This window comes from Castanea sativa, chromosome 7 (genome assembly GCF_040712315.1).
Source record: "Castanea sativa cultivar Marrone di Chiusa Pesio chromosome 7, ASM4071231v1".
Classification (NCBI taxonomy): domain Eukaryota; kingdom Viridiplantae; phylum Streptophyta; class Magnoliopsida; order Fagales; family Fagaceae; genus Castanea; species Castanea sativa.
In genome coordinates, this window is record NC_134019.1 from 42524861 (window position 1) to 42552050 (window position 27190).

Sequence of the window (27190 nt, forward strand, 5' to 3'; positions counted from 1 at the left end):
CACACGAAGTTATCATTTTCTTCAATTCAAATGGCTACCTCTTCTACTGCTACAAACATAACCAATGGCTCCACCTATGGCAGTTCCAAAACTCCCATTATTTTCACCATCATGATGGGGTGGAGGTCTTATAAGGAGGAAAACCGCTCAATAGGCTTTAACCCACTATACATGGTGTTTGTGTTGGGGTTGGGTTGTTTACTCATAGCTGCCATATGGAGACTCGTAATCGTTCTATGGGGATGAGGGAATTGATTCATTTGCACTTGCAAAGATTGAATTCTCTACTTTCTTGGTGCATTTTTATTTGGGCTCAAATTAACTTTGCTTGTTGTAGAATCTAGAATCAAACTGTGATAGTATAATGTTCTTATATGTGGTCCAATTTTACTAAGTCCCCCCTACCCCCAAAGATGAGGGTAATTGAATCATATAGATTATCATATGGATAAACAGGGAATTTATCTTCACACGAATCTTGCTCCAATTCAATGAATGCAACGTGTAAGAAATTGAAAATGTTTGTTGAATGCCAAAAATACTAAAACCATGCTCTCTGGTACCACTGCATTTATGGTTTGCACCATGTTACACGACGGATCCTTTACGTTTCAAAAGCAAACCAAGAAACTATGAATACTTTTTGGATTGAAAATGTTGTGCATTAAGGATTAGCAAATTCCCACAATGAGTTCTACAGCTGAAATTTGGTTCCAATTTGGGTTATTTTTGTGCCTAAGCCTCAGGCAACGAATGAATTCTACATTCCTACTTACCAATTTGTTTTAACTCTTTGTGGGGACCAAGATACTTCATGGTGCCAATGTGCACCAATGGACTTCATGCAATGTTCAACCAGAACTAAGGACTAATATTATTGAAATATAGAACATGTCTTCTAGAGTCTAAAGTGGAATTAATTGTCACATAATATTTTTGAATTTTATTACCTTAAAAGTTAAGGCTTTTGTTAACAGGTGTCATCACGCTTCCATTAAAGAGAAATTCATTAAGTCTCATTGTATTGGAAAGCAACAACTACAAAAAGACAAATACTTCTTTAACTGACTCATGTGCTTTTGTACTCAAAAACCAATATAATATGATATTCTGAACCATCTATCTTCAACATTAGGGAATAGGGATAGAAAATTATAAATGAGGCTCTAAAAGTATAGTTAATTTGCTTGGTTTAAATAGGAGTATAGAATGCATCTCAAGTGAGGCTCATCTAAGAAGAAAGAGGCTCTTTGTCCCAACTAGATGGTGCCCAACTGGGATGAGCCCTAAGTGACTGACCAATCATTCTCTTTTAGACTAACACCAAGGTGAATTTACAATTTTACACGCAGAGTTAATAGCTAGAATGTACCAATTGGGAGACAACTATCCAATGATTAGGCATGGAATGTACCATAGAATAATATGGGCCTTCTTGCAAGTCTAGCATGAGTTTTTTGGAAATTGGGCTTTAACATACGGCCTTGGAATGAAAATGGGTCACACAACCAAACAAGTTCAATTTCTAGCCCATTATTGAACATAAGTACATAACTCAACATTAGTCGATAGTCTTGTGATCTATGGTATCACTCACTCGGTTGTCTTTATATATTTTTTATTAAGAAGATTCTATATTTAAATCCCTATACCATATATTTTAAACGAAAAAATATATAATTTTAGGTTCACAATTCACATGCCTAGCTTTCAAAAATCAAGAGCCAAGAAACCAAATATTTTTGTTCTTTAGTGTTTTCTTATTCTAGATTTTCCAATTTAATAATGGGTTGAGCTAAGCTAAACAAGTTTTTGGCCACTATTGACTGGACAACTATATTCCACTGAATGCAGGGCTGGTTCTTCTCAATGATTAATGGACCACTTAATTTGATTTTCCAAAATTAATAATTGATCAAATAATATTCCTTCTGATCAATTAGTTAATCAATAATATGGTGTCAGGAACAGAACATTTCGTATTGATTAATGATTATTTCTTTTTGTTATTGCCTGAATAAATGCTTTGCTAAAAAAAACTTATGCATTATTCGCCATGTATGATAATAATTTTACCAATCCAAATTCCTACAACTGCTTATAAAGGGGGAAAAAAGATTAAGATTGTCAGAAAATTATATAACATGTTCTAGCAATTGCATGTGCTAAATTGCTAATACAATAAGTTTAATCACGCAATAAATTTCATAATATTTTTCATAATTGTTTAAGTGATAAATTGTAATTAGTATATAATAAAAGCGATTTTGTGAATGTTGTGGGGGGCAAAAAGATCCTGATGAAAATGTGGGCCTTTTGGGCCGTGTTAAGGAAGGCCGACCTGCTCCTGGGTTTAGAATTTGTTGGTACTATGGGTCGGTCTATACGCCGAGGATCCGAGGATCTAGCCGAGGGTGAACTTACCCTCGGATGGACACCGAAGAACTTGGGATTTCGTAGTAAAGATTAGGGGATGACACGGTTAAGGCCAATGGTTAAAAGGGGTAAACCCTAGAATGCCCCAGAAGCACCGGTGTCGAAGAAATGTCAAAGATAAAGGCTGCCACCTCCACATTAAAGACCCTGCACCTACCACCCTGGCCGCATTTATGGGGAAGTGACACTTGAACAGTGGAAGAGAAACTTCTGGTTACTATTGAAAGGCACTGAGAAAAGAAATATCTAGGCTAAGGGGGAGGTGAGGCAACACGTGTACAAAGTATTCAAAGAGTAGTATTTAAAGAGCAATCTAAGACAGAAAAGTGGATTCCCTTTTTGTAACCTAAAGGAAAGAGAAAAAGAGAGAGAGAAATAACATAAGAACAGTTCTCGGCTTACGTCCGAGCAGATTAACTTATAGCATTCTTCGTTAAGTGTTTATAATCTTTGGCTTGCCATTTAATCCTCAAACACTTCTAACCTGGGTTTCAAGCCCACACTCTACAAATTACATTGTTTAAGGCTCATTGGGCCTGAGCCCGTAACTGTTCTTGGGGCCAGGTGCAATTGTGCACCTACAAATGTGATATTACACACTTGCACTAATTATAATCTATTACCATAACAAGTTGTAAAAAAAAAAAGTGAAATTTATTTTATCTGTACTCTTATTGGTGCAAATAATAGAAAGGTTCGGTTAATGTGCGTCCTTAAGACACACATTAATAATCCATTTTTGAAAGCATTTTATGAAAAATTGAAAAAGCTGTCAAAAAAATTTGTAACTTTTTTTATATTTTCATTTATTAAATATATGCATTAATGAGATTCTCAACAACAACAAAAAAAAAGCATATGCATTACTGCAGTACTAGAAAAGTATTTTAACAGAAATTTCCAAACATATGACAATTTCTTTAAAGAGTTTTAAGGGCTCCGTATTTTAAAGCTAACCTTAAAATTTAAAGCTTTTTCCTTCGAAAAATAAATTTATACTTTATAAATCCATAACTTTAAAACTGTAACAATATCATTATAATTCAAACTTTTGGAGGTCAAAAAACAATTGACTCTCTTAAAGTTTAACTAAAATAAAATTTTTATAGTTTTGTCCAAAAAATTTCTTAACGATTTTATTTTAATCCAAACTTTATAAGCGTTTAAATGTATTAATTAAATAGTTTGTGAGATTATCCACTAAATTATGATTTGATCAAAGGATAAGAGATAAAATTCTAATTTTCCCAAGTTACAAATAGATTTTGCAAGCATGGCGACCAGATTAAGCAGGGAGAGAGATTGATTGATTGAGAAAGAAAATGAACCAAGTCGAGGCAAGTGATGGAATCAAAAATCAATGTCACTAGTGCTGGTATATACTATAAGCTTTAAATTATTTTTTTCTTTTTCTATTATTTGGCAACTTCAATTGTACATACTAAAATTGTTTTCTTGTACCCCACTTGTGAGAGAATTTTGAATTTTCCCATCCCACCTTTGATTTTGCTTCACTCATTGGCATAGTTCCACTAAGATAAATTCAAAGATTAGGGAACTTTTCAATCCCTTTCTCCCAAGAAATGTCCCATAAACATATTCTTCTTTGACACCACTCCAATTCTTTGCAAATTGGCTTCCACAATATAAAAATAAAAATAAAAATACAACAAAAAATCTATTTGTAACTTGTAAAAGTACATACTACATGATGATGGGTATTTTTGATAGGGTAAAAGATAAGCCAGTTTATGTTTTTGGACACAAACATATATTAACTTTATCAGAAAAACAAAACTTGTACTACTGCTACTGCCATGGATGTACTTTAACTTCGATATGCTATTGCTGTATATGATCCTCCTCGTGTACAATGATGTTGCATTTTTATATGCACAAACTTCTCACTGTGCTGCTCTTTGTTACCTTTTGTAAAGACATTTAACTTAACCAAAGTTTTATTAACAATATTTATGCTCTGTTATTGCCTGCATGAATGAGTAAACCTCTCATTCAGAAATATAAAAGACAAAGTTGTTCTCATCATTTAACATTTTGGCTACATGATAAGAATAACAAATAGTATTGTGATAACATTGAGGAAGTAGCTCACTTTAATAAAAAGGAAGTACATACCTTTTCTTTTTTTTCTTTTTTGTATTTTACCCAACTTTAAGATATCCTTTGGATAAAATTATTGTGATAAGGAATAAATTAATATAATATGTTTATTTTCCTTCCTCAGGAGAAACTGCCATAGCACATAGATACTCAACTTTTTTTTTGTTAGTCTCTTATCCAAATTCCAGCATCACATTTTAATACTTTATTGGGTAGGATGCTTGGTGTTTTAATACCTAAATTTCTATTTAAAAGAAACTTGACCTCTAGACTAAGTTAACTCACGTGGGTTCCAGTTAGGTTTACTGGTAAAGTTTTTTATAATTGAATAAAAGATCTGAAATTCAATCCTCGCTTGCATAAAAAACCGATTGGTATATTGGTCTAATGATAAAAAGCTATCAACAGGATCTATCAACAGAAGCGGACACTATAAGTTAGAAACTCTAAAAAAAAAAAAATTATCTCACAAAATATTAGCCTTTTTATTCCTACCTTAAAACATTGATAAAGTGAATAGATTTGTGGTGAAAACTTTATTTGTGCCAAATAACTTTAGTGCTCATTACTCTTAGGAAACTCCTAATAAGTCTAAAAGGTAAAGGGATGCAGATGGTCACCTATTAACGTGGGTTTGTAATATTTGTGTGTGAAATTAGACTTTAGTATTATGTAGTCGTGTGCTTAGTTTCATATTAAGTCTACATAAAATCAATTCAAACTATATAATAATTATATTGAACCTCAATTACGACTATACATAAATATGGTTAACAATTTTCTCAAGTCAGTGGTACTAAAATGAACATAACATTATGCGACTTGGAATTATTGTAGCATATTGTTTGCGTTAGCTTGTAAATTTGGAATGAATTGTCTTAACTTACATAGGTCAGATTTGATGGGTTGAAGGAAATAATTTTAACCAATTTGCCATTAACGGTTTGGAAAAATTCCAACCCACCAATCTCCAAAAACGATTGGTCAGTTGAAAATTTGAATAGTTTTTGGTTTGCCGGTTTGGACAAGTTAGCTTTAGTTATATGTTATATACTAAACTTTAAAAATTATTTTTTCATCTACAAATAATTTTAAGAATTTGTATTTTTTTTCTAAATCTTATGAATCGTTAAAGGAAACCATAGGAAGCAACCTACTTTCTTGTAGATCAAAAGCACACATCTTAAGTTATGAGTACTTTCTAACTTTTTCTTTAAGAAAAAACTATAAATATCATATTTGTGACACTATACACTTGTGAATATATTTGAAAGTATTATATATTTGTTAAAAATTAAATTTCATATGAGAAAAAAAAACTAGAGAGAGAGAGAGACTGAGTGTGATGTGTTCAAGTTAAAACTCATATATCTTCACAAGAGTTGCACATATTATATTGAAAAGTCAAGACTTAGCCAACCTGTCACTCAATCCAACTCATCACTTTATAATATGAAAAATACTAGAGACATAAAAAATCTTACAATTATTGCCATAACTTGTTTACCAAAAAAACTTGTTACACTAATAGTTGTGAATGGAAGAGGTCAAATGGTTGGTCTACATCTCAATCACTTATAACTCGCACATTATAAGTTGTGATAAAAATTATGAAATTTTTTATATCCCTAGCATTGTTCTTATAATATTGACTAACTTACTACCAAGTTCAACTCTCCAAATTTATTTTTTACCTTTTTATTAGATATAAATTTTAAAATTTTAATTATTAAATCGTTTTTTTTTTTGGGTATATTTTTATTATATCATCTGTGCTTACGAATTTTCGGGAAGATGAAATATCAAAACTAGATGCATCTAGATACCAGTTGGACGGTTTGGACCAATTAAACTAGCTGATGCATCTAGATACCAGCATGTGACATGAAAAGATAGTGGGTACGTATAAAAATGAAAATTCAAGGTCTGTTACTCTGATTTGATTTGATATGATTTTTATTTTTATAATGTTAGCAGTTTTCTCGGGAAACAAACTAGACTTTGAGGGAAACTTTAGTAAGGGGATAAAGTCAAGGTCATTTTCGTCATAGGAAAAACCTAAAAAAAATGTATGTATTAACAGACGTTTCCATCTCATGAAAGCATAATAATTATGCTTTTGTAGATTGTCCATCACCTCAAGAATCTCTCACTCTCTTTGGAAACAATCAGCATGGTCCCCCCCTTTTGTGACATTTGTGGGACCCTTTTGTGGGAGTGGGACCCTTGTGGGACCCACTGGGTCCCATTTCGCTATTGGCTAACGTACACTTAGGGGGTGGTGTGGGGGGACCAACTTTAATCACAGCCACACAAAAAATATGACCGTTGGGGCTTGGGCTGATCAAAACATTAAAAAGCCTACTGTCTCATTCATGGTTTTTCTCTCATCATCCTCCAACGGTTGGAATTTGAAAGAAGGGTCTGGAAACATCTAGCTGTTTTTCGAGGTTTGGTGCAGACAAAGACGAAAGAACCACCTAGTACGAGAGAGAATTTATTAACTCATTTTATGTCTGTGGGTTTTTAAATTAAAATCTCAAATTTTGAAAAATTTTAAATTACTTAATTGAGATTGGTCATTTAGGGTATGCCGATTGATTGAAAAGATGAAAAAGTTAGAAGATAGAAAATTCAGAAATGATAGAAAAGTGAAATGATAAAAAAAATTTTAATTTCTCTCATTTGCGTTTGATTGGAAATGTGGAAAAGTGGATGAATGGAAAACTTTTTGTTTTTGTTGAAAATAAAGTTTATATAAATTGACCATCGTGTCTCTATTAAATAAAATAAAAGATAACACATTATACTTTTTTAAAAAAATTATGTATGGATAAACACTAATTAAAAAAAAAAGCATAACAAAATGTTTTCAAAAAAAAAAGAAATCAAAATTAATGAGAAAATAAACATATGAGCACCCAAAAAAAAAAGGCCACACATGTAAAAAAGAGTCAAAGAAAATAACAAGAAGAAAAGAAAAAGAACAAAAGAAAAGAAAAAATAAATGAAAAATGAAAACTATCACGTCTGTAACAAAGGTTATAGAAGAAGGAATCGAGAAGAAAGTATCAGCAACAACTGGTTTTATTACGGGACAGCTCATGATGTTCATATCGATCTATTATGCGCCTCTGCATCTAGCATTGGATAGACCTCATACAATAACTGTCCTAGCTCTACCGTATCTTTTGTTTCATTTCTTCCATGTGAATAACAAAGAAAGAAAAAATGAAAGGAAAAAATAAAAATTCAACACATTGGACATGTGAGAGAGAAAATTTTTTAGTGGGTTTGGAGAGAAAACATATGGGTCCTATTATTTATTTTCCTTCCTCCCTATCCAACCAAATACACTCTAAAAAAGTTTTTCTTCCTATTTTCTCTCAAAAAATTTTCATCCTTCCTATTTCACCTCCAAACAAACACTCCCTAAGAACAATTAAAAGAATTACATATATATGAGATTCAGATTAATTTATTTAAATTTAAGAAAATTATTTTGTTATTAAATTATGTAATAATTATTATGCTCTTCAAACTGGTCTTAAGGAAAATTATTCTAACATACCATGTATATTCAAATAATCATCCATATGGTATTAAAAATAAATCATCTAATGTGGTTTTAATTACATAATTTTTAATAAAATATTGTGCTTTGTTTAAATGATTTATAGTACAAGAGGTTTTCTTACCCCTTTTTTACGAATATAATTAATGTTTTAGAGCTTAGAAGATAAAAATCATAGTAGAATTTTATTTGAAAATTATAAGATTAAAATAATAAAAATTAAACTTACCCACAAAGTTACGATTAGTCAAATTAAAAGGATGTAGATGTGTAAAGTTTGCTCTTTTGCAAAGCTAAAAAAGAAGAAACAATATTAGCAACTTTTTCTTGTCTCAAAAGGAAATATTTTCAAATGAAAAAATAAAATAGAAAAATCAGCAACTAAAAAAAAGGACATTCCTCATTCCTGTTTGGTTACATGAGGGTGAATTCATTTTATCTTTTCATTTTTCTAAACACATTTTTTTTCCTCAAATCTTGTATTCATTTTCTCTATCCAACCCAGGTCATGTTTGGTATTATTTTCTAGTCTAGTTTTTGCTTCTTCTTTTTTCACTTTATATTTTTCTATTAAAAATTTAACACAGTTAAGAGAAAGAGGGTTTTTTGATGGAACAATTCAATGTTACTGGGAGGCTGGGATATATAGATTTGGTTTTTTATAAAAATGTCATCATATTCATTTTCAAGAAAATGAGGGCCTGTTTGGTACATGTGTTTAAAAACTAAAAATTGTTATTTAAAAACACAAACCAAACACCCCTGAAAATATCAAAAAGTTGTATTCAAATCTAATTTTTTAAAATACTAAAATTGTAAAATAAATACCAAAACAAAACCAAACTACTAATTTTTAAGCAATGAATCTTACGAAAAATTAAAAAGGGTGTGACTTCTATCCAGTGTCTCCAATGTACTAGACTCACTGCGATCATGACATATATTTATTTTAAACACATATCATAATTGCAACAAATTCAATATCGCAAAACACTAGACAAAAACCATACTCAACTAAAAATAAATACATTCGCTCATCTTTTTTTCTCCAACCAAATAGCCCTTGTATCGCTAGAAATTGCACATGGGATAGGATTGGTGGTGCTGATCAGAATTCAGAAAAGATGGGTCTGACGTGGAGATGCTGCAGATAATAATAATAATAATAATAATGAGGACATTAGTGGGACCCAACTGAATGTGCTACAGCATCAACCGTGATACTTGCCAGCTGGATCCACGTGACCGTTGATTAGAACATTTTGATCCAATCATTCATGATTAAGCAAACCACTCAGATCAATCAGACAACCAATTTCAGAGAATGTTTAAACATGCCAGGTCACCTTATCAGCTCCCACTCACTCACTTGACTTTATAAAATATTAAAATTAGTATATGGGTCAATGTACTCAAATTCCAGTTTCAAGCCACACAAAATATTTTTAAAAAAAAATTATTTTTGATCTTCTTTTTTATGGATTTTTTTTTTAAACTTTAGTATTACTAATCTTTTTTTTTTTCTTGAGAAAGTAGTATTACTAATCTTGCTTTACCTTTTTATTTCTTTTAGAGATTTTTTTTAAAAAAAAGCATTTTTGTTTTACCATTTTTTATATGAAAAAGTTCATGAATATTGGATATTTTAAGAATATTGATTTAAAAAATGTTTTTAGAATTTTTTTTATCAAAAAATTTTAAGAAAATTATATTTTTTTTACAAATTTTTATATTTTTCATAGAAGTGGTATCAAATATTTTCTAAAATTGTAAAAAAAAATTTATATATTTTACCATTTTTTTAAGAGTACAATTAGAAGAACACAACATCATTTGTACCATATTAATCAATCATTTGTAACATGTGAGTTATTTTTTTTTATTTAACGTGAGAATTTCAAAAAATAAATGTTAATATTCATTTGAATTTTTATGTTTTTTATTTTTTTGGAGTAAATGTTTCTTATAAATTTTAATATATATTAAAATTTTCAATTCTGAAGTCAATTTTCCTAACAAAAGTGAAGGTGTTTTAGATAGATTATTGTATTTACTTTGTTTCATTAAACATTTGTCATTTATAGACTTTCATTTATTTTAGTGGAGAGAGAATTATATTCTTTAATATTAATTTGTTTATAGTTTTTATTTGAGGGTAGTATTATTTGTTTATAGATATTTTTTTTTTAATCCCAACATGAAAAGGCAAATTAACCAATAATTCTGACTCTAAATCTTCTCATCTTAAAATAATCTTGTTCAATTGTGAGGAGACAAAATGTAAAAATAGTTTTTATTATATTGGGCAAAGAAATTAATGCAAATTGATTCAACTTGGTCACAAATTCAACTAATTTATTCATCAATAAAGTTCAAATTCATTAGAAAACTTTAAGGAACAACAGTTAAATAATGACACTCAAAATCTGATGTAACTAGTTTATTCTAAATTATTTTTTTCTCATGTGAAAATTTTTGTTAAAAGAAGATGCGTAGTATTGAGTACTCTGGTGGAGTTGAAAAGTATATGGGAATGGTTATGTTAAGTGATGTGAAGGTAAAAGACAAACCAATCAATCAAGTGAATGAGAAACACCATTCTCAATGCTCATGATCTGCACTGCATCATCTCACCATGCTTGAGAAATAGTGCCCTTTATCTCAAAAAAAAGAAAAAAGAAATAGTGCCCTTGTTGGATAAGGACAAAGCAATCAATAAAGATACAAGAAAATTAAAAATTAAAAAAACTTTGGCATACCAACTGTTAATAAACAATTAAAAGAAAGAATGTTTGGGTTACTTTTTTCATTTTTTGATAATCATGGTCTTTCAGTCTTCCACTGACCAATGTACAGTTTAAATCCTCTGTAATTATGTACAGGTTATCATTATTGATTTTTTAAACTAGTTGTTTGTAAGTACTAAGTACAACCAGTAGTATAAAGGAAAAAAATTATTAGATAATTCCTTTTGTAACAGTAATTGTAAGTATAGTTGACTCAATATTCGAAATAAACATAAATAAATCACTCATAATGATTTCTTAAATTAAATGTTATATTATTGTACTAGCTTGGTGTTCATATATGATACATCATTGAGATTGTGACACCATATCCATGACTTAGAAAGAGGGATATGAGAAATTGAAAACAAAAATATAATAAAATTGGAGTACTCTATGAATTATTGGTAGCATATCTATTCCAAAGAGATTATGAGATTAATCCAGAAAAAATATGATGGTGGCTTATAATAGAGTCATTCATAATGATGAGTTGTCTATCAAATTTAAATAATTATATTTTGAATGAATGGTCACAAACCTTTTTAGTTTAATGAGCACGTTTGAACATGCTCTTAAAGCCTTATCTTCTCAATTAATGTTCATTTTAAAATGGTATGCCATTATCATTCTTTTAGGTGGCATTTGGTACAGTAAAATTTACATTATTCTTAGCATCCAAATTCTTAAAAATGTGATGTCTTGCAATCTGGATGTCTAGATATGTAATTATTCTTATGTTTGATTTAATTGAGAATCTAATAAGATTCCTAGGAATGCGAAATTATAATATTTGGTTTATTTCTATGAATTTTAACTGAACTATTTATTTTTTTCATTCTATCCTTAGATTTGTAAATCTGATATAAGTATTTTTTTTAAATAATAATAATCTTCCTCTAAATAAATAATGAAAAACAAAATATAAACTATAAATGATGACAAATTCATTAAAAATATTATCTAAAAGAAGAAAAAGATGAATATATCAATAGAGTTGTCTATCATGTTTATGTTGTTTTGGCGAAAAGATATAAAAACAAAGAAAAATATATTGATGATTTGTTTTATATGTTATCTCAATTGCTTAAATGATAAGGAAAAAATGTTAAAATTATCAATTTATAAAAAATAAAATTTCATTTAAACTTTGAAATCTGGATACCCACTTGTTTTAAAGGGAGTCTATATTTCTACTAAAATGAGGTTAAAGGGAAAATCTAGATTTCTTTGGCATCTGATTCTCTAGTGTAATTTGCAACCAAACATGAGAATTTTTAAATATTCTTGAGAATCCTAAAACATTAGCACCGTACCAAACGTCACAGTAAGGAAAATGCTTGCTCACATCAACACTCCCCCCCCCCCCCCATAAGATAAAGAGACCTCAAAAATAAATAATAGTTACAACTTACAAGGAATCTTATACTAACCATTTTTATATGTGGCTTCTAGTTAGTTTAATTGGTAAATTTGTTGTCATCGAATAATAGATCTAGGGTTTAATTTTAAGTTTACATCAAAAACTCAATTAGTATTTTAGTATGATAATAAAAAACGATCATCAAGTGCGAATATCATAAATTGAAACTATCTAAAAAAAAACTATTCTCATATATACATGACGTAGACACCCTATTTTGTTCTCGAAACTTACACTTGGAGCCAAAGAGGAAGAAGTTATAAGTTATATCTATAAATGAGTCGCTTTTAAGGCATTCGAAGGGAACATAATGAGTTCCATTTATATTTTGCCATCTTCATTATGAACAAACAAACCCCACAAGCACAAGCTAGCAAGCAAGGTTTTTTCTTTTATTAATAATTACCAAAATAAAATACTCGCTTATCTTTTATCAAAAAAAAAAAAAAAAACCTACATACGTATGGTCCCATTACAAAAGGGATATTAAAAAAAGGTGGCTGCCCAAAAGAGAAGGCAGGAAAAAAGCGAAAAAAGACAAGAAATAACCGTTGGGTAAAGGCGTGGCTTTTGTTTTGGATGCCAGGCTGACGCATGAGGCTGTAGACCCATCCGAGATGATTAGCCCTCACATGGTCACGCTGTACCACTTTGTCCCACACCTCTCTCTCTCTCTCTCTCTCGTACATCACATTTTCTTGCTTGTAATACAATGTATATGCACTGTGTATTCTCTCTTTTTCTCTCTCTCTCTCTCTCTCGTACATCACACTTTCTTGCTTGTAATACAATGTATATGCACTGTATATTCTAGCCCAAAAAAATAAAATACAGTGTGTATATTCACTAATTAAATTAAAATATAAAATTAAATTATTCTTAGAAATGATAATATTATTTATGTATTCTTCTCAATATAATTGTGTTTGTGAATTTCAATTAGGAATCTAATGTCAAACTACCTAGTTCTGGCTCAATCGTAATATATAATTCATTATGGTTTAAGTTTCTTAAATAGATTTAATCATATAGCTGTATTGACCAACAACAATGTATATATATATATATATATAAAAGGTTAGGTTTAAATTATATATGGTATAATTTTTTTAATTGAATGTAAATTTTAATAAATCAACTGTTGAATTATATTATTTTCATGCATTTTTCATGCTTGCAAAATTTTAAGTTAATTAAATAATAATAGTCATGTCATCAATCAATTATTTAAATTCAATTTTTTGTAATTTAATCTTAACTAACATTTTATAAATTGTGAAATTGGTTACTGACTTAACTTTAGGCAAGTATGTATGTCCCATTTTATTTCAAAATAATAATTAGATAGTTATATCAAGAGATTTGTAACTCAAAAGCCTTTTTTTTTTCTTCTTATGTTAGTATAGTTAGAATTTAAATCCCTATCTCCTTTTATTATTAACAACAAAAATTAGGTAAGCATGGTAAAAAAAAGAAAGAAAATAAAAAGAGTATATACAATAGAGTGACTTTGAATTTATTTATTTCTTTAAGAGAAGATAACACTTTTTTTTTTAATCTTTTTATTTTTCTTAGGAATAAGAGGATAACACTTTTTTTTTTTTATCTATCAATAACACCTCATTATTGAATTTTAATCCAAGAACAGGTGTCACCCAATTTTTTTTTTTTTTTTGAGAAGTCACCCAATCTTAAATCTTAATCCCTCTCTTTCATATTTCCAAAAACTTAAAACACCAGGCCCCTCCCTACCCTACCCTACACCCCCCAAATTTATTATATATTTAATAATAAACAACATTTTATTCCAAAAATACCCTTGGCTTATCCATAAAATGCACCATTTCCCTACCCTTCTCTCCACTCTTTAAAAACACTTACCACTTCTCTAAGCTCACAAACAAAGTTTTTGAGAGACACACAGACACACACACACAGAGTTTTCTTACAGAGAAACAAAAAAAGACTGTTGATTTTTTTGGTAGGGTGTGTGAAAGATGTCAAAGGAAGTGAGTGAAGAGGGGCAAGGCCGCAAGGACTACGTGGACCCACCACCAGCACCACTGATCGACTACGCAGAGATCAAGCTATGGTCTTTTTACAGAGCTCTTATAGCTGAGTTCATAGCCACCCTTCTCTTCCTCTACATCACAGTAGCTACTGTCATAGGGCACAAGAAAGCTCCAGAACCCTGTGGTGGTGTTGGCCTCTTGGGTATTGCATGGGCCTTTGGTGGCATGATCTTCATCCTTGTCTACTGCACTGCTGGAATCTCTGGTACAAACACTAAAAACCCCCCAAAGAACCAATTTTTATAGCTACCCTTTTGTTGTTTTTACTTTTTTTGCTCTATTTTGTTGAAGGGTTTTGTATTTTATTTGTGGTATAACTCTCTTTTTAATAGCTGCACTTGAAAAAGAATCGATTTTTATAGCAACCCTTTTGTTGTTTTACATGGGTTTTGTATCTACACTTGAAAAGAACCAATTTTTATAGCTACCCTTTTGTTTTTTTTTACTCTTTGGGGTAATTTTGCTGATGGGTTCTTTTGTTTTGTTGGTGTTTTATGTAGGTGGCCATATCAACCCGGCTGTGACGTTTGGGCTTTTCTTGGCTCGCAAGGTGTCTCTTATTAGGGCTGTGTCTTACATGATTGCACAGTGCTTGGGAGCTATCTGTGGTGTTGGGTTGGTTAAGGCTTTCATGAAGCACGACTACGACACTCTTGGTGGTGGTGCTAACTTGGTGGCTCATGGTTACAACAAGGGCACAGCTTTGGGTGCTGAGATCATTGGCACCTTTGTGCTTGTCTACACTGTTTTCTCAGCCACTGACCCAAAGAGAAGCGCACGCGACTCACACGTGCCTGTATGTAACACTTTTACTTTTATAAGCCCATGTTTAAATTTGTGGTCACTATATGTTTTTGGGTTAAAAAGTTGATAACTTTGTATTGACAGTATGTTTATGTCTTTGTGACTTGTGTAGGTTTTGGCTCCACTTCCTATTGGGTTTGCTGTGTTTATTGTGCACTTGGCCACCATCCCCATCACTGGTACTGGTATTAACCCAGCTAGGAGTTTTGGTGCTGCTGTGATCTACGACAATGAAAAAGTTTGGGATGAGCATGTATGTAACTTTTTACTTTTTCCATACCTCAACGTGTCAAGCTCACACTTACACAAGTGTTAATTTGCTACCATGACTATGAATTTTGTGGTTTGTGACACATAATTTTGAGAAGTTACTAACAAATAATTAATGGGTTTTTTTGTTTGTATCGTGCAGTGGATCTTTTGGGTTGGTCCATTTGTTGGAGCACTAGCAGCAGCAGCTTATCACCAGTACATATTGAGAGCAGCAGCAATTAAAGCTTTGGGGTCCTTCCGTAGCAACCCCACCAACTAGAGAGAGAAAACAAAACCCATCTTGAAAGAAAAGAAAAAAAATGTTTAATTATGTTCTCATTTCTCTTTTTTTCCTCTTCCCTCAATTTGTTTCTTTGTGTGTAATGAGAGGATGTGGATGATGATGACTTTTTTCTTGTTAATTTCTATTTATAACTTTAATCTTTTTTTGTTGTTAGCTTTGGATCTGTATTATTGTTCATGATTAGTGATGGTGTTGCTTCTTTTTAAATCTGTGTACTGCTACTCTCTCTCTTACTCTATAATCTTCTAATAGTCTCCATAATCTTCTTCATCAGTGTGTCTTTATTCTATAATTGTCAGACAGGACAAGGAAATTGAAAACGAACTATGCCGTTATCTTTGTCTCTGTTGACAGTATTTTATTGAATAACAAAACGGTGCACATGGTTAATTACTTCAACAACTTCCTTCAACTGTTAACAAAGGGGAAAAGGACACGCATGGTAGCAGTCATTTCATGATTTGGATTGAAGCTAGAGCGTGTAGGCAAAGGTTTATCCTGCAACGCAAATGGAGCCAAGTCATTTTATTTGGTATTTTGCAATGAACCCAGTTGGGAACTGTTTGATAGGCATATTGTAGCATAGCATGGCATAGCTGCCTGGTTATTTTTGGTGTTTTGCAATGTGGACACAATTGGAACTGTTTGATAGGGTTTTAGGATTTTAGCTAGCATAGCTTGTAGTATGCTAGTCATTTTGGTGTTTTGCAAATGGATCCAGTTGGAACTGTCTGATAGGGTTTTAACTAGTATAGCTTGTAGCTAGCATGGTCATTTAGGTGTTTTACATTGCAACTACTGCGCAACAAAGGTTCATGGACTCAAATTGTCAGCTGTGATAAATAAAAGTGACTTTGGCTTGGGTTGAATTCATGTAAAAAATGATGTTTTTACGTGAATGTTTCAATTAAACTGATTACATTTGTAAAAACGCGACTAAGCAAACCATAAGAAAATATGGTAAATGTTGAAAAAAGTTTATCAGAACTTTGCTGTTAAGACTTTATCATAACTAGCTTTTTTTTGGATCATGCTATTCATATTCGTGACTAGATGACATATCACCTTGAAAACAAAATTAAACTGGATATGTAAAAATTAAAAAAATCTCTAACTTTTAGGATCAAATAAAAACAAACCAAAATGAAATAGTTTTTTACCTAGAGGGCAAAAGATTCCCCTGTTTTTTTTTAACATAGAGGGGGATAAGATTCTCCTATAGTAAATGCCACGTATCCTTCCAAGACCACCTTGGAAAGTGTTGAGAGGATCAAAGATGCCCACCCAAATGGGTCCAGTAAAAATGAGTCTCAGACCTGAGCCAGAGGCTGCAAATTCAGAATACCAGGCTTTCTCTCTCTCTGGAAAGGTCCCTTTGACATTCTGGCATCACAAGGTGACGGTTCACTTTTGGACTCTAGTCCATCCAATGGGGGACTAAGCTAAAGCAAAAGTAAGAAAATGAAAGCTGGAATGGGTTTACGAGGGCCCTGCTGCTAACTCTGCATTCTCCACGTGTCACTGTAACATAGGGTTGAATGTTGTGGCATCACATGGGCGGGTGAGGTTAGTGGGTCCTATAAATATAATTCATCTATTAAGGACAGTAACCAAAACAAAATATAGTAGTTAAAAAAAAAAGAGAGGGTTAAAGCTTTTGCCTTTTGTTTAGTTTTTTATGTCTTAGAGCAAACACATCAGTCTATGTAAAAATTTCCTCTATTTTACACAAAAAACTCCTTTTAAAATTTTACACATTCACTTTTACAAATTACCCACATCAGTTCATCTATCCTACACCCTCTATTAATTAAATAATAATTTTTTCACTTTTTTTATTAATTTCCTCAACTACCGTGGCGCGTCTTTATTTCATTTCTCCTTTTCTTCCGTTCTGATTAATTTCTCTCTCTCTCTCTCTCTCTCTCCTTCTCTTCATTTCTTCTCTTCATTTCTCACTCTCTCTACCCAGATCATCTCTCTCACTCTCTCTCTACCCAGATCAAAGCTCGATCCGAGCTCCGATCCAGCGGTCCGAGCGCGATCGGAGCTCCGATCCAGCGCTCCGAGCGCGATCGCGAGCTCCGATCCAGCGCTCGGAGCGCGATCGCGAGCTCCGATCCAGCGCTCCGAGCGCGATCGCGAGCTCCGATCCAGCGCTCCGAGCGCGATCCGAGCTCCGATCCAGCGCTCGGAGCGCGATCGCGAGCTCCGATCCAGCGCTCGGAGCGCGATCGCGAGCTCCGATCCAGCGCTCGGAGCGCGATCCGAGCGAGATCGCGAGCTCCGATCCAGCGCTCCGAGCGCGATCGCGAGCTCCGATCCAGCGCTCCGAGCGCGATCGCGAGCTCCGATCCAGCGCTCCGAGCGCGATCGCGAGCTCCGATCCAGCGCTCCGAGCGCGATCGCGAGCTCCGATCCAGCGCTCCGAGCGCGATCCGAGCTCCGATCCAGCGCTCCGAGCGCGATCGCGAGCTCCGATCCAGCGCTCCGATCGCCGATCCGAGCTCCGATCCAGCGTCCGCCAGCTCCGATCCACGGCAAGACCCACGAGCTCCGACCAGTGAAGCACCGATCTACAAGTCAAGCACCGATCTGTGGTTGTTTGTGTATGTCTGTGTTTTTTTTTTTTTTGAGCAAAGTATATCTCTGTATTCTGTGTTGAGAAAGTGATGGAGTCTGTTGAGAACGGATCAGAGAGAGAAAAAAAGGAGCGAAGGGAAAATAGTAAAATATTGTTTAGCCGAGCTACAGTAACCGTGTATATTTACACGGTACTGTAGCTTGTGGATGAGTTTCCACATTTTTACCTAGTTTTAGATACACTGATGTAGCTCAAAATGTGTAAAATTGAAAAAAATTTGTATTATACCTAATTTTAGATAAACTGATATGGATGCTCTTAGTAGTTGGCATGTAAGTTGGGAATCATGGGTCTCTTCTTTTCACAAATTTTTGGGTCTTTTGCTTTGCTTCCAAGGCCCCAATCTTAGGAGATAGTGCTCCTCTCTCTCCTCAGACTCAGATGGGTCAAAATTCAAGCTGACAAGGGTCCCCTCTTGTGCCTTTGATCTCAAGTGTATGGTTTCAAAATTTTGTTTATCAAAGTGCTTCTTTCTTGGCCACTTCAATAGTTTACCATAAAGATTTTCTTCCTATGCTAAGATATAAATCCTATAGTTAGGAATTATAACACCACTTTACTTGTGTATTATTCAACTACTAATTCTAACTTTTACTTTTTAAAATTTATTTATCCATTTTTAAACTATATGGTTCAATTTTGTTACATTTTTTAACTATATAATTTCAATAGTAAGTTTCCTTGAAGTACTATCAGTAAATTGTCAATACCAAACTTTGAGAGCTACCATTCAACCCAACTTGTTTGTAGGGCAATTGCAGTGCCCTTTTGCTTCAATAAATTCTTTCACGAGGGTAAGCAAGAACCATGTCTTAGCAATAAAGGCATAGGCAGTAGACAATACGGCTATGATAGCTTCTGAAATAATTTGTATTTTGAAGTAGATGCTTCTAAAATCATCTCATTTCCTGTCACATTGGCAAATCACGGCCCCTCTTTTGCCTGGATTCTGAAACCATTCTAAAGCACACTGCTTGAATAACAACATTTTAGGGATCAATCCTTCGCTTAATTCAGGATTGGACGTTGATCTTTCTTCTAAATTGACCAAAAATTGATAATGTTTTTGTTATTAGATATTACTATACCGTAATTTTCCACATAGAAATAGGTGCATTGGACTTGGTCAATGACGAGGCCTCGTATTAAAATTTGCAAATTTGGCATTATGTAGGCACAATAATTACCTCAAATATCCGGCAAATATGACATCTTTTTTACATGAGGACCTATAAAATTGAAGCTCACATAGTACGAGATAGATGATACGTATATTATATATGTAAGTTACCTTCTCAGGGAGGATGTTGCAACTTGCAACAACTAAGAATAAAACTTAAAAATTGAACTAGTCCTCTAGCTGTTCCCTCGTCAACAAGTAACTTACATAAATTTAAATTTGAAAGTTTTGCACAATCACTTTACTTCCACACTAATGCATATCAATTTATCATGCTCTGACAACAGGCTAGGGGAAGAATGATAATGGTCATTACCATCCAACCTACATTAGTAAATTTTGGAGAATCAAATTTTATACATTTCAGTCAAGGGCATTAACTCCATTTGATAGATGGGTTGTCCAAGTAGACAATATCGTCACAACACAGTTCATTACTCTTTGGGTTCCTTCACCATCCTAACAATCTTTTCCTCTGAGGTCTATGGTGCCTTTGGAGATGAAAACTCACAACTTAAGGCCCCTGATATAAACCAGATACACCACAGGAAGCATTGCATTTCTTCAATAGCACTGTTCCTTCCCATATTGGAGACTTGAAGCATCACGGTAGAACTCAGGATCGGCTTCTTTCATTCTGTTTAGGGTGTGGAACCAACCCGCCAAAACTGACTCGACTCAACTCAACCCGCTGGGTTGGGTAAGTTTTTAGGGCTTGATGGGTTGGATTGGGTTACAATTTTTTTTTTTTTGCAAGCGGGTCAGGTTGGGTTTGAGTTATAAAATTTCAAACCCGCCAAAGCTGACTCGACCCACCTATATATTTTATATATATTTAAAATATATTATATAATTTATAATTGTTAAAAAATAACTAACTCTTCCTATCCTCTATAAAAGTCAATTAATTCACACAAACTCTAATAAATTACTATTGTTGTTTAGTCATTAGTGTTATTTGTCTTTAAGGGGTTACATTAATACTAATGTTTGGGTTTTTCAAATATATTTATATTTTTTTTCTACTCAATTTAATAATAATAATAATAATAATTTGTCCAATCTATGGATTCAACCTAACCCAACCCGACTCATGTGGGTTGGGTTGGGTTGAATTTTTTTTGACTCACCATGATGAGTTAGGTCAAAAATTTTCCTTAACCCGACCCAACCCGACCTATACATGCCCCTAATTCTGTTATATTCTTCTAAGTCAACCTCAACATTCTTTGTCCATTTTATGTACGAATCATACAAAGTTTTCTGATTGAAAACTGTTAAAGAAGATAAATGTTAGTAAACCTTAAGTTAGGTATTGTAGAGAAGAAAAATGGAGATTAAGATGGATGATTTTGAAATCATTATACTACAACAAAATAAAAGCGGTCTAAACATTCATGTAGAGAAACAAGAAGTAATGTCCTCATCTGATATTACACTGTTGTAGAAATATATTTCCAATGAATTGTCAATTTGCTTAAAGCTCCTAGCATGAGCAGCAGAACTTGAATGATTTCCTAAATCTATGGCCTAGACATGGCGCATCCATTTTCACTACTTCACTAGTGAAGTATTGTCATACGTGTAATATTGCTAAAGCCCATTTTAAGTATAAAGCACAAAAGGTGAGCAGATGAAACTTGATCATAACACACATTTATTAATTATGTTCACAGCATGTTATATTTTCCAAGATACAGACTTGTATGAGATCAATAAAGGAAAATGGAATTTGTGCATGTCAGTATGAACATAGCATAATTTAAAAGCGTAATCAACATGATGATCATGAAATAAATTAATAAGAACATACATAAGCATACCATCCCAACCATATGGAGCAGGATCCTTCTCCCATTTCTTATATTTTCCCTCTGCTGACTCTTGTGTATCTAGCATATAAGCCTTTGTCATATCCAAACCATTTGCATCTAAAAGTTTTCCAATTTTTTTCTACCTATCGTCAAGCTATTTTTGTTTAGAAATGCTCCTTGACTCAGTGGGAGCTTCCATTCTTTTCTTTAGAGCAGCTATTTCTTTTTGATTGTCACCTTTGGTCTTCATCTGCAATCATATAGCCATAAGCCAATTAGTTTTATAGATTATTACAAAATTTGAAAGGATAGAATTAAATTTTTGCAAATCAATGAATTTCAGAACAAGACGCTTATTTACTTAAGTTAAAGATACACTCATAATATTTTTCAACTCCCACAATTTCTGCTTTCTGCCAGTGAGATTTGTGACATCTACACTCTCCACAACAGGATATTCTCTATCACCATCAGCATGATCATCATAATCTTGTCTGTCATCATGTAAATCTTCATTTTGCTCTAGAGCACCAGAACTGGCCTGACCAATCCCACCACCAGCTTGCACTAGTGCTGATAGAAGTAAATAAAGTGGTAAGTATGGAAAATAGAATTAAAGGCAACATAATAGTGTAACAGAACATTATGGTGAAAAGTAAAAGTGTAGAATTTTCCATGACATGTACAAACCCATTTATCATAAAATAACCTACTGTGCATATTTGAAAAAATAAGAGAACGTTTTAGGCTAAGCAGGGCAGAGCTCTAGGTAAAAATAAAATAAAAACATAGGCATACCAACAAAATACTTACCAAATGTAAGTCCCTAATCAGCTTTTCATAAAGATAAGAATTCAAATACTTCCAATGACCCAAAGCATATCTCCGATAAGGACTAGATCATGATGAACACAACTTCCATAGACCAGTTTTACAGCATCAAGTGCAGCCCTCAACGATAATAGAGAAGTAAATGTATAATTTTTCAAAAAATCTTAGACAGTGAATTCCAAGAAACTGTTGAAGCCTATGGCAAACTTCAAAATCCAAACAATAATAATAAACAAAGGTAGCACTTAAAAGTTAAAACTCTTAACAAAGTTGAGGTTTGTTAAGGGGAATTCCATAAACCTAGATACAAATATGATAATATTTAAGCTAATAACAAACACAGTTACTTCAATTGATGCAAAAGGCAACAGACATAAAGAGAAGACAGACAACCTGATCCCCTTTGCTCCATCCGAGCCTTGGCTTCAGCGATGATCTGGAAACAATACTCGCTGCATTCATGGTAAGGATTTGATGCATTTCTGCAATCTGGGTGCACACCTCTTTCATCAGTCATTTTTTCACCTTATGTTCACCTCTTACTATCTACCACTTCAGTTACCTGAATAATACAACCCAATAATTAAACCTTTATTCCTCATTCCAATAACCAAACCCACTACATAAAAAATAAATATTTCCTAAAGCAATTAAGCAAATAAAACCCAAAGCCCCCTATTTTCACATTTTTTATATTGAAATTTGAAAACTAAGCAAGGTTCTAGTACTTAGTTTTGTTTCTTCTAATTCATCCTGGAATTGCAAAGGGAGTTCCAATTGCTATACATACATACTGATTAAGATATCCCCTAGAGTTCTTTGGGTAACTCCACCATGGAGTTTCTAAAATCCTACACATCAATTTTGAAATGAGTGCATTGGATTTTGCTATGTCGCCAATAATATTCTTTGATAAATAACTAATTTTATTCCGAACGAACTACCTAGCAAACATACAAAGTATTGTATCCAAAGAATTACAATAAAATCATATTGAATTAGCGAACTCAGTGAGACAGTGATAGTACCACTGTCACTTAGAGTTAGAGGCTTAGAGCCAAGACAATTGACCATTCACAAAGTAATCTAAGAAAAGAAAAAACCCTATTTTTTCGTAAAATTCCACACCCTCAAGACTCAAAAGTACAGGAATTCCACTCCCACCACAAAAGGCATATCATCAATAATTTAAATAGATAGTAGGTGCTGAATTGGTGATAGTCAACATTTGTTTAAATTTATTTTTTTTGGATAATGCAAGGAACCTTACTAAAGAAGAGGACCTTTGGAGTCGCCTCTAACCAATAAAATCTAAGGGAAACTAACCCACCTGCTAGAACCAATTACCATGTAATTCAAGAGCATTCACCCTTGATGGGCTAAGCAGGTAATTCAAGCTGACAAGGGTCCCCTCTTGAGCCTTTGATCTCAAGTGTATGGTTCAAAGTTTTGTTTATCAAAGTGCTTCTTTCTTGACCACTTCAATATTTTACCAAAAGATTTTCTTCCTATGCTAAGGTTTAAATCCTATAGTTAGGAATTATAAGTTTATAACCCCACTTAACTTGTGTCTTGTAAATTTTAATTCAATTACTAATTCTAACTTTTACTTTTTAAAATTTATTTATCCACTTTAAATTATAAGGTTCAATTTTGTCACATCTTTGAACCATATAATTTCAGTGGTAAGTTTCCTTGAAGTACTATGAGTAAATTGTCAATACCAAACTTTGAGAGCTACCATTCAACCCCGCTTGTTTGTAGGGCAATTGCAGTGCTCTTTGCTTCAATAAATGTGTTTTATTTTTAAGAGAGTAAGGTGATTTTATTAATTCAAATCAATCAAGTACAAAGGAATAAAGATCCACAAGTTTTAAATCTTGAGCTTCTTTAAAGCTCTAGAAATTATAAGATTCTCATGTTAAACCACGTCACTTATCTACTATTTTACTAAAAGACTCCTATTTGTTTAAAATTGCTAAATCAGAAGAAAAAAAAAATATAAACTGACTATTGACTTAGCAATTTTAAACAGGTGAGAGTGTTTTAGTAAAATGGTGAAAAAATGACATAGTCCACCATGAGAACCGTATAATGTTTCTCCTAGCTAATGAATGTGATAAGCGTCTATTTGGCATTCCGTAATTTCAGTAGTTTATTTATTAAATATAATAAAAAATTATATATTTTTAGTAATTTTTATACTAAATATGTGACAAAAACCTAAACGTTAAATTTTTTTAAAGCTATTTTTGTTATAAACAAATTAAGACAAAAGGCAAATGCTAAAAATTAAAAGTATTTTACATGAAAAAATAAATGAGTCCAGAAAAATTGAGCCAATATCTAAGATTCAGTGATGAAGTTGTCGTAAAGAGTCAACCATGGTGAATGGTGATCGCTTCTTCAAAATATGTTTGTAAGGTCACAATTTGCACCCAAATCTAACAGTGTGAAGGGGACAGGCCCAAAAAGCCAATACATTGAAATTTGTAGAGAGTGAGCTTGAAATCTAGGTTCTAAGGATGTTGGATAACAAAAATGATGGGCTAGATTACTAAGTCACATGCAATGAACTCTTTATGTAATAGAATTTCACATAAGCCGAGGACAATTTGTATTATCTTTCCTTCTTCCACAGATAAATCACAATTAAGGGTGGTGGTGTATACAGTGTTTTTCCTCTTTCTTCCCCCTCCCCTGAATGCCTTTCTTTTCCTTTTATATCATCCTCCTTCTTCTCTCCATCCTCCACGTGTGGATCAGATCACCGATCAAGATACTTATCACATCCACTCCCTCTTGAAGTTTTCAAATAATAGCTGTAAGGTTGATCACCACTATTCAGATGTCACTTCTTCATTAATGCGGTCAGAGAGGTTGGTGCAGAATCTTTAATGCGGTGGTAGCAGTTTTCTCTAAGATATTTCTCATTCGTTCTTCCTCTCTGTTCCCTTGTGAAACACATCTTCATCTGCAAGACCTTCTAGAATATCATTCTTATCACCATGGCATACCATCTGACCTTCACTTCACTTAGTCAAGGAGTTGCCCCTCCTTGAACTATTTCCATCAGCCTCTTTCTCAACAGTTTGCTTGTGGGCTTTTAAGTTTGATATCGTTACTACCACTAACCCTCCTCGGATCAAGCCCAAGGCCCAAGGCCCAAGAACATGCCCTGGACCTTTTGTCCTCACAATGTCAATCAATATAATTTCTAAATTCAATAGGACTTTAATACATATGTTATATCTAGATCATTTTTTTTTTTGTTATCTTATTATATCTAGATCATTTTTTTTAGGAAATAGATCATTCTTATTTCATTGTACATGCCATGTTTTCTATTTATACAAAAATAAAATCATCTATCTTCCCATAAAAATAAACCATCTATCTTGTTTTAAAATTTGATTTCTTACTAAAATATATCTTTGTTTGTAGGGTAAATTGCAAAGTACATTCCTAACGTTTAGGGGTGATTGGATTTTACACTCCAACGTTTCAGATATTTGATTTTACACCCCAACGTTTGGTCCCGTTAGCAAATCACCCCCCGGTTAGTTTCTGGTGTTAACTGCCATGTCATCTTGCTGAGGTTTTTTTTTTGCCAAATAAGCTTAAAACGACACTGTTGCAAAGGAAATGAAGTGATGAATTGGCAATTGCTAAACGGCACCGTTTTGCCCACCCAATGAGAAAAGAATCAAAATTTTGTTACGACACCGTTATGAACTCAAAATCCTAAAAACTAAACCCACGAACCTAGGCCTTAGCTCCCTAACCCTTATGAACTCAGACCACCACATCAGCTCTGCAACCAGCTCTTGCATCGTGAACCTAGGCGTGAGTAAGTTCATTGAAGGCTCCAGGTCAGCTCTAAGGCGGCAACATCAACGATGACGGGTACGGCCAAGCCAACAGTTAGGGTATTTCTCTTCTCAATGGCTCTCTTTCTCTCTCTGTCTTTGGATTTTTTCTTGCCATTGTTGTATTGGAATTTTGGGTTTTTTATTGGGTTTGTTGGGGCTTTTGTTGTTTGGGTTTGTTGAGATTTTTGTTCAATTTTTTTTTTTTTTTGGGATTTTGTGTTAGGAATAGTGCCCTTAATCCTATTGTATGATACTATGTATGATATTATATATGACATTATGTATAACATGATGTAAAACTTAATATTGTGATTGATAAAGTTATTTTATTATTATCTAAAATAATGGTAACATGAATATGGGACATTATCATATAGTCCATAAGATGCATTGTATGTGATTTATGTGAAAAGTCACAGAAGATGTAAATCACAAGTTCTTTGTAAACTCAGAATTTATAGTTCGTAGTCGGTGATGAAATTGGGCATTTCATCTGCGAAGACTATAATGTGTCAACTAAGATGATTTGCCTTGATCATGGAAGTAGAGAATTCTAGTTAATATGTTTAAGAGTTAAAACATATTGAACAGGACCGCTGTAAGATTTATTATTCTCCTAATGACTGTCAAATGAATAATAAATCTTACGACTTCTATTTACATGAACTCTTAATCCTGAGAGAATAATGGACCTGATCATGAAGTGTAGATTGCTTTGATATATCAGGAGTGAGATCTGAAGTGATGGTCAAAACCTCAGTATGTTGGGCAGCCACATTTAGTGTTGATGGAACATATATTTTCAAGATGGAATTTGTGGGGAGTAAAAGGACCCAAGTGGGCATGTGGGCCTTTGGGCTCTAGCAAGGAGGGCTGATCTGTTCATAAGCTAGGAATTTGTTAGTACTATGAATCAGCCCATATGCCGAAGGTCCGAGGATACAGCCGAGGGTGAGTTCCTCCTCGGACCGTTCCAAGAGAACTCGGAGATTCATTACAAAGGTCAAGGCAGAATTCTGGAAAGACTGTTGGTTAAAAGGGGGAGACCCTGAACCTTCTAGATGCACCAGTGTTAAA

The 27190-nt window shown here is 33.1% G+C and overlaps 2 protein-coding genes across 3 annotated transcripts; one reads left to right on the forward strand and one right to left on the reverse strand.

Moving 5' to 3' along the window:
* The first annotated feature begins 14202 nt into the window (after nucleotides 1-14202).
* On the forward strand, nucleotides 14203-15979 carry LOC142642988 (putative aquaporin PIP2-8). Its single transcript, XM_075817458.1, has 4 exons — nucleotides 14203-14617; nucleotides 14913-15208; nucleotides 15329-15469; nucleotides 15629-15979. The coding sequence occupies exons 1-4, from the start codon at nucleotides 14338-14340 to the stop codon at nucleotides 15746-15748; spliced, it is 837 nt and encodes a 278-aa protein (XP_075673573.1). The 5' UTR covers nucleotides 14203-14337; the 3' UTR covers nucleotides 15749-15979.
* Nucleotides 15980-21419: 5440 nt separating this feature from the next.
* LOC142642989 (uncharacterized) lies at nucleotides 21420-23384 on the reverse strand. Of its 2 annotated transcripts, XM_075817461.1 has the most exons (4): nucleotides 23270-23384; nucleotides 22635-22803; nucleotides 21772-21983; nucleotides 21521-21660 (listed from the first exon to the last, which is right to left on the reverse strand). In XM_075817461.1, exons 2-3 carry the CDS (start codon nucleotides 22756-22758, stop codon nucleotides 21772-21774), a joined length of 336 nt encoding a protein of 111 aa, XP_075673576.1. In that variant the 5' UTR covers nucleotides 22759-22803; nucleotides 23270-23384; the 3' UTR covers nucleotides 21521-21660. The 2 variants fall into 2 exon arrangements, with proteins under 2 accessions (XP_075673575.1, XP_075673576.1); XM_075817460.1 differs by having other exon boundaries at nucleotides 21420-21660; nucleotides 22635-23300.
* Nucleotides 23385-27190: the final 3806 nt, after the last annotated feature.

Excerpts from the sequence above, each read along its gene's own strand:
- LOC142642988 (XM_075817458.1), top strand. The coding sequence starts at position 14,338 with ATGTCAAAGGAAGTGAGTGAAGAGGGGCAAGGCCGCAAGGACTACGTG. Across the intron at positions 15,209-15,328 it reads CACGCGACTCACACGTGCCT|GTTTTGGCTCCACTTCCTAT; the intron begins GTATGTAACACT and ends TGACTTGTGTAG. Across the intron at positions 15,470-15,628 it reads AAAAAGTTTGGGATGAGCAT|TGGATCTTTTGGGTTGGTCC; the intron begins GTATGTAACTTT and ends TGTATCGTGCAG.
- LOC142642989 (XM_075817460.1), bottom strand. The coding sequence starts at position 22,758 with ATGACTGATGAAAGAGGTGTGCACCCAGATTGCAGAAATGCATCAAAT. Across the intron at positions 21,984-22,634 it reads GATGGAGCAAAGGGGATCAG|CACTAGTGCAAGCTGGTGGT; the intron begins GTTGTCTGTCTT and ends TACTTCTATCAG.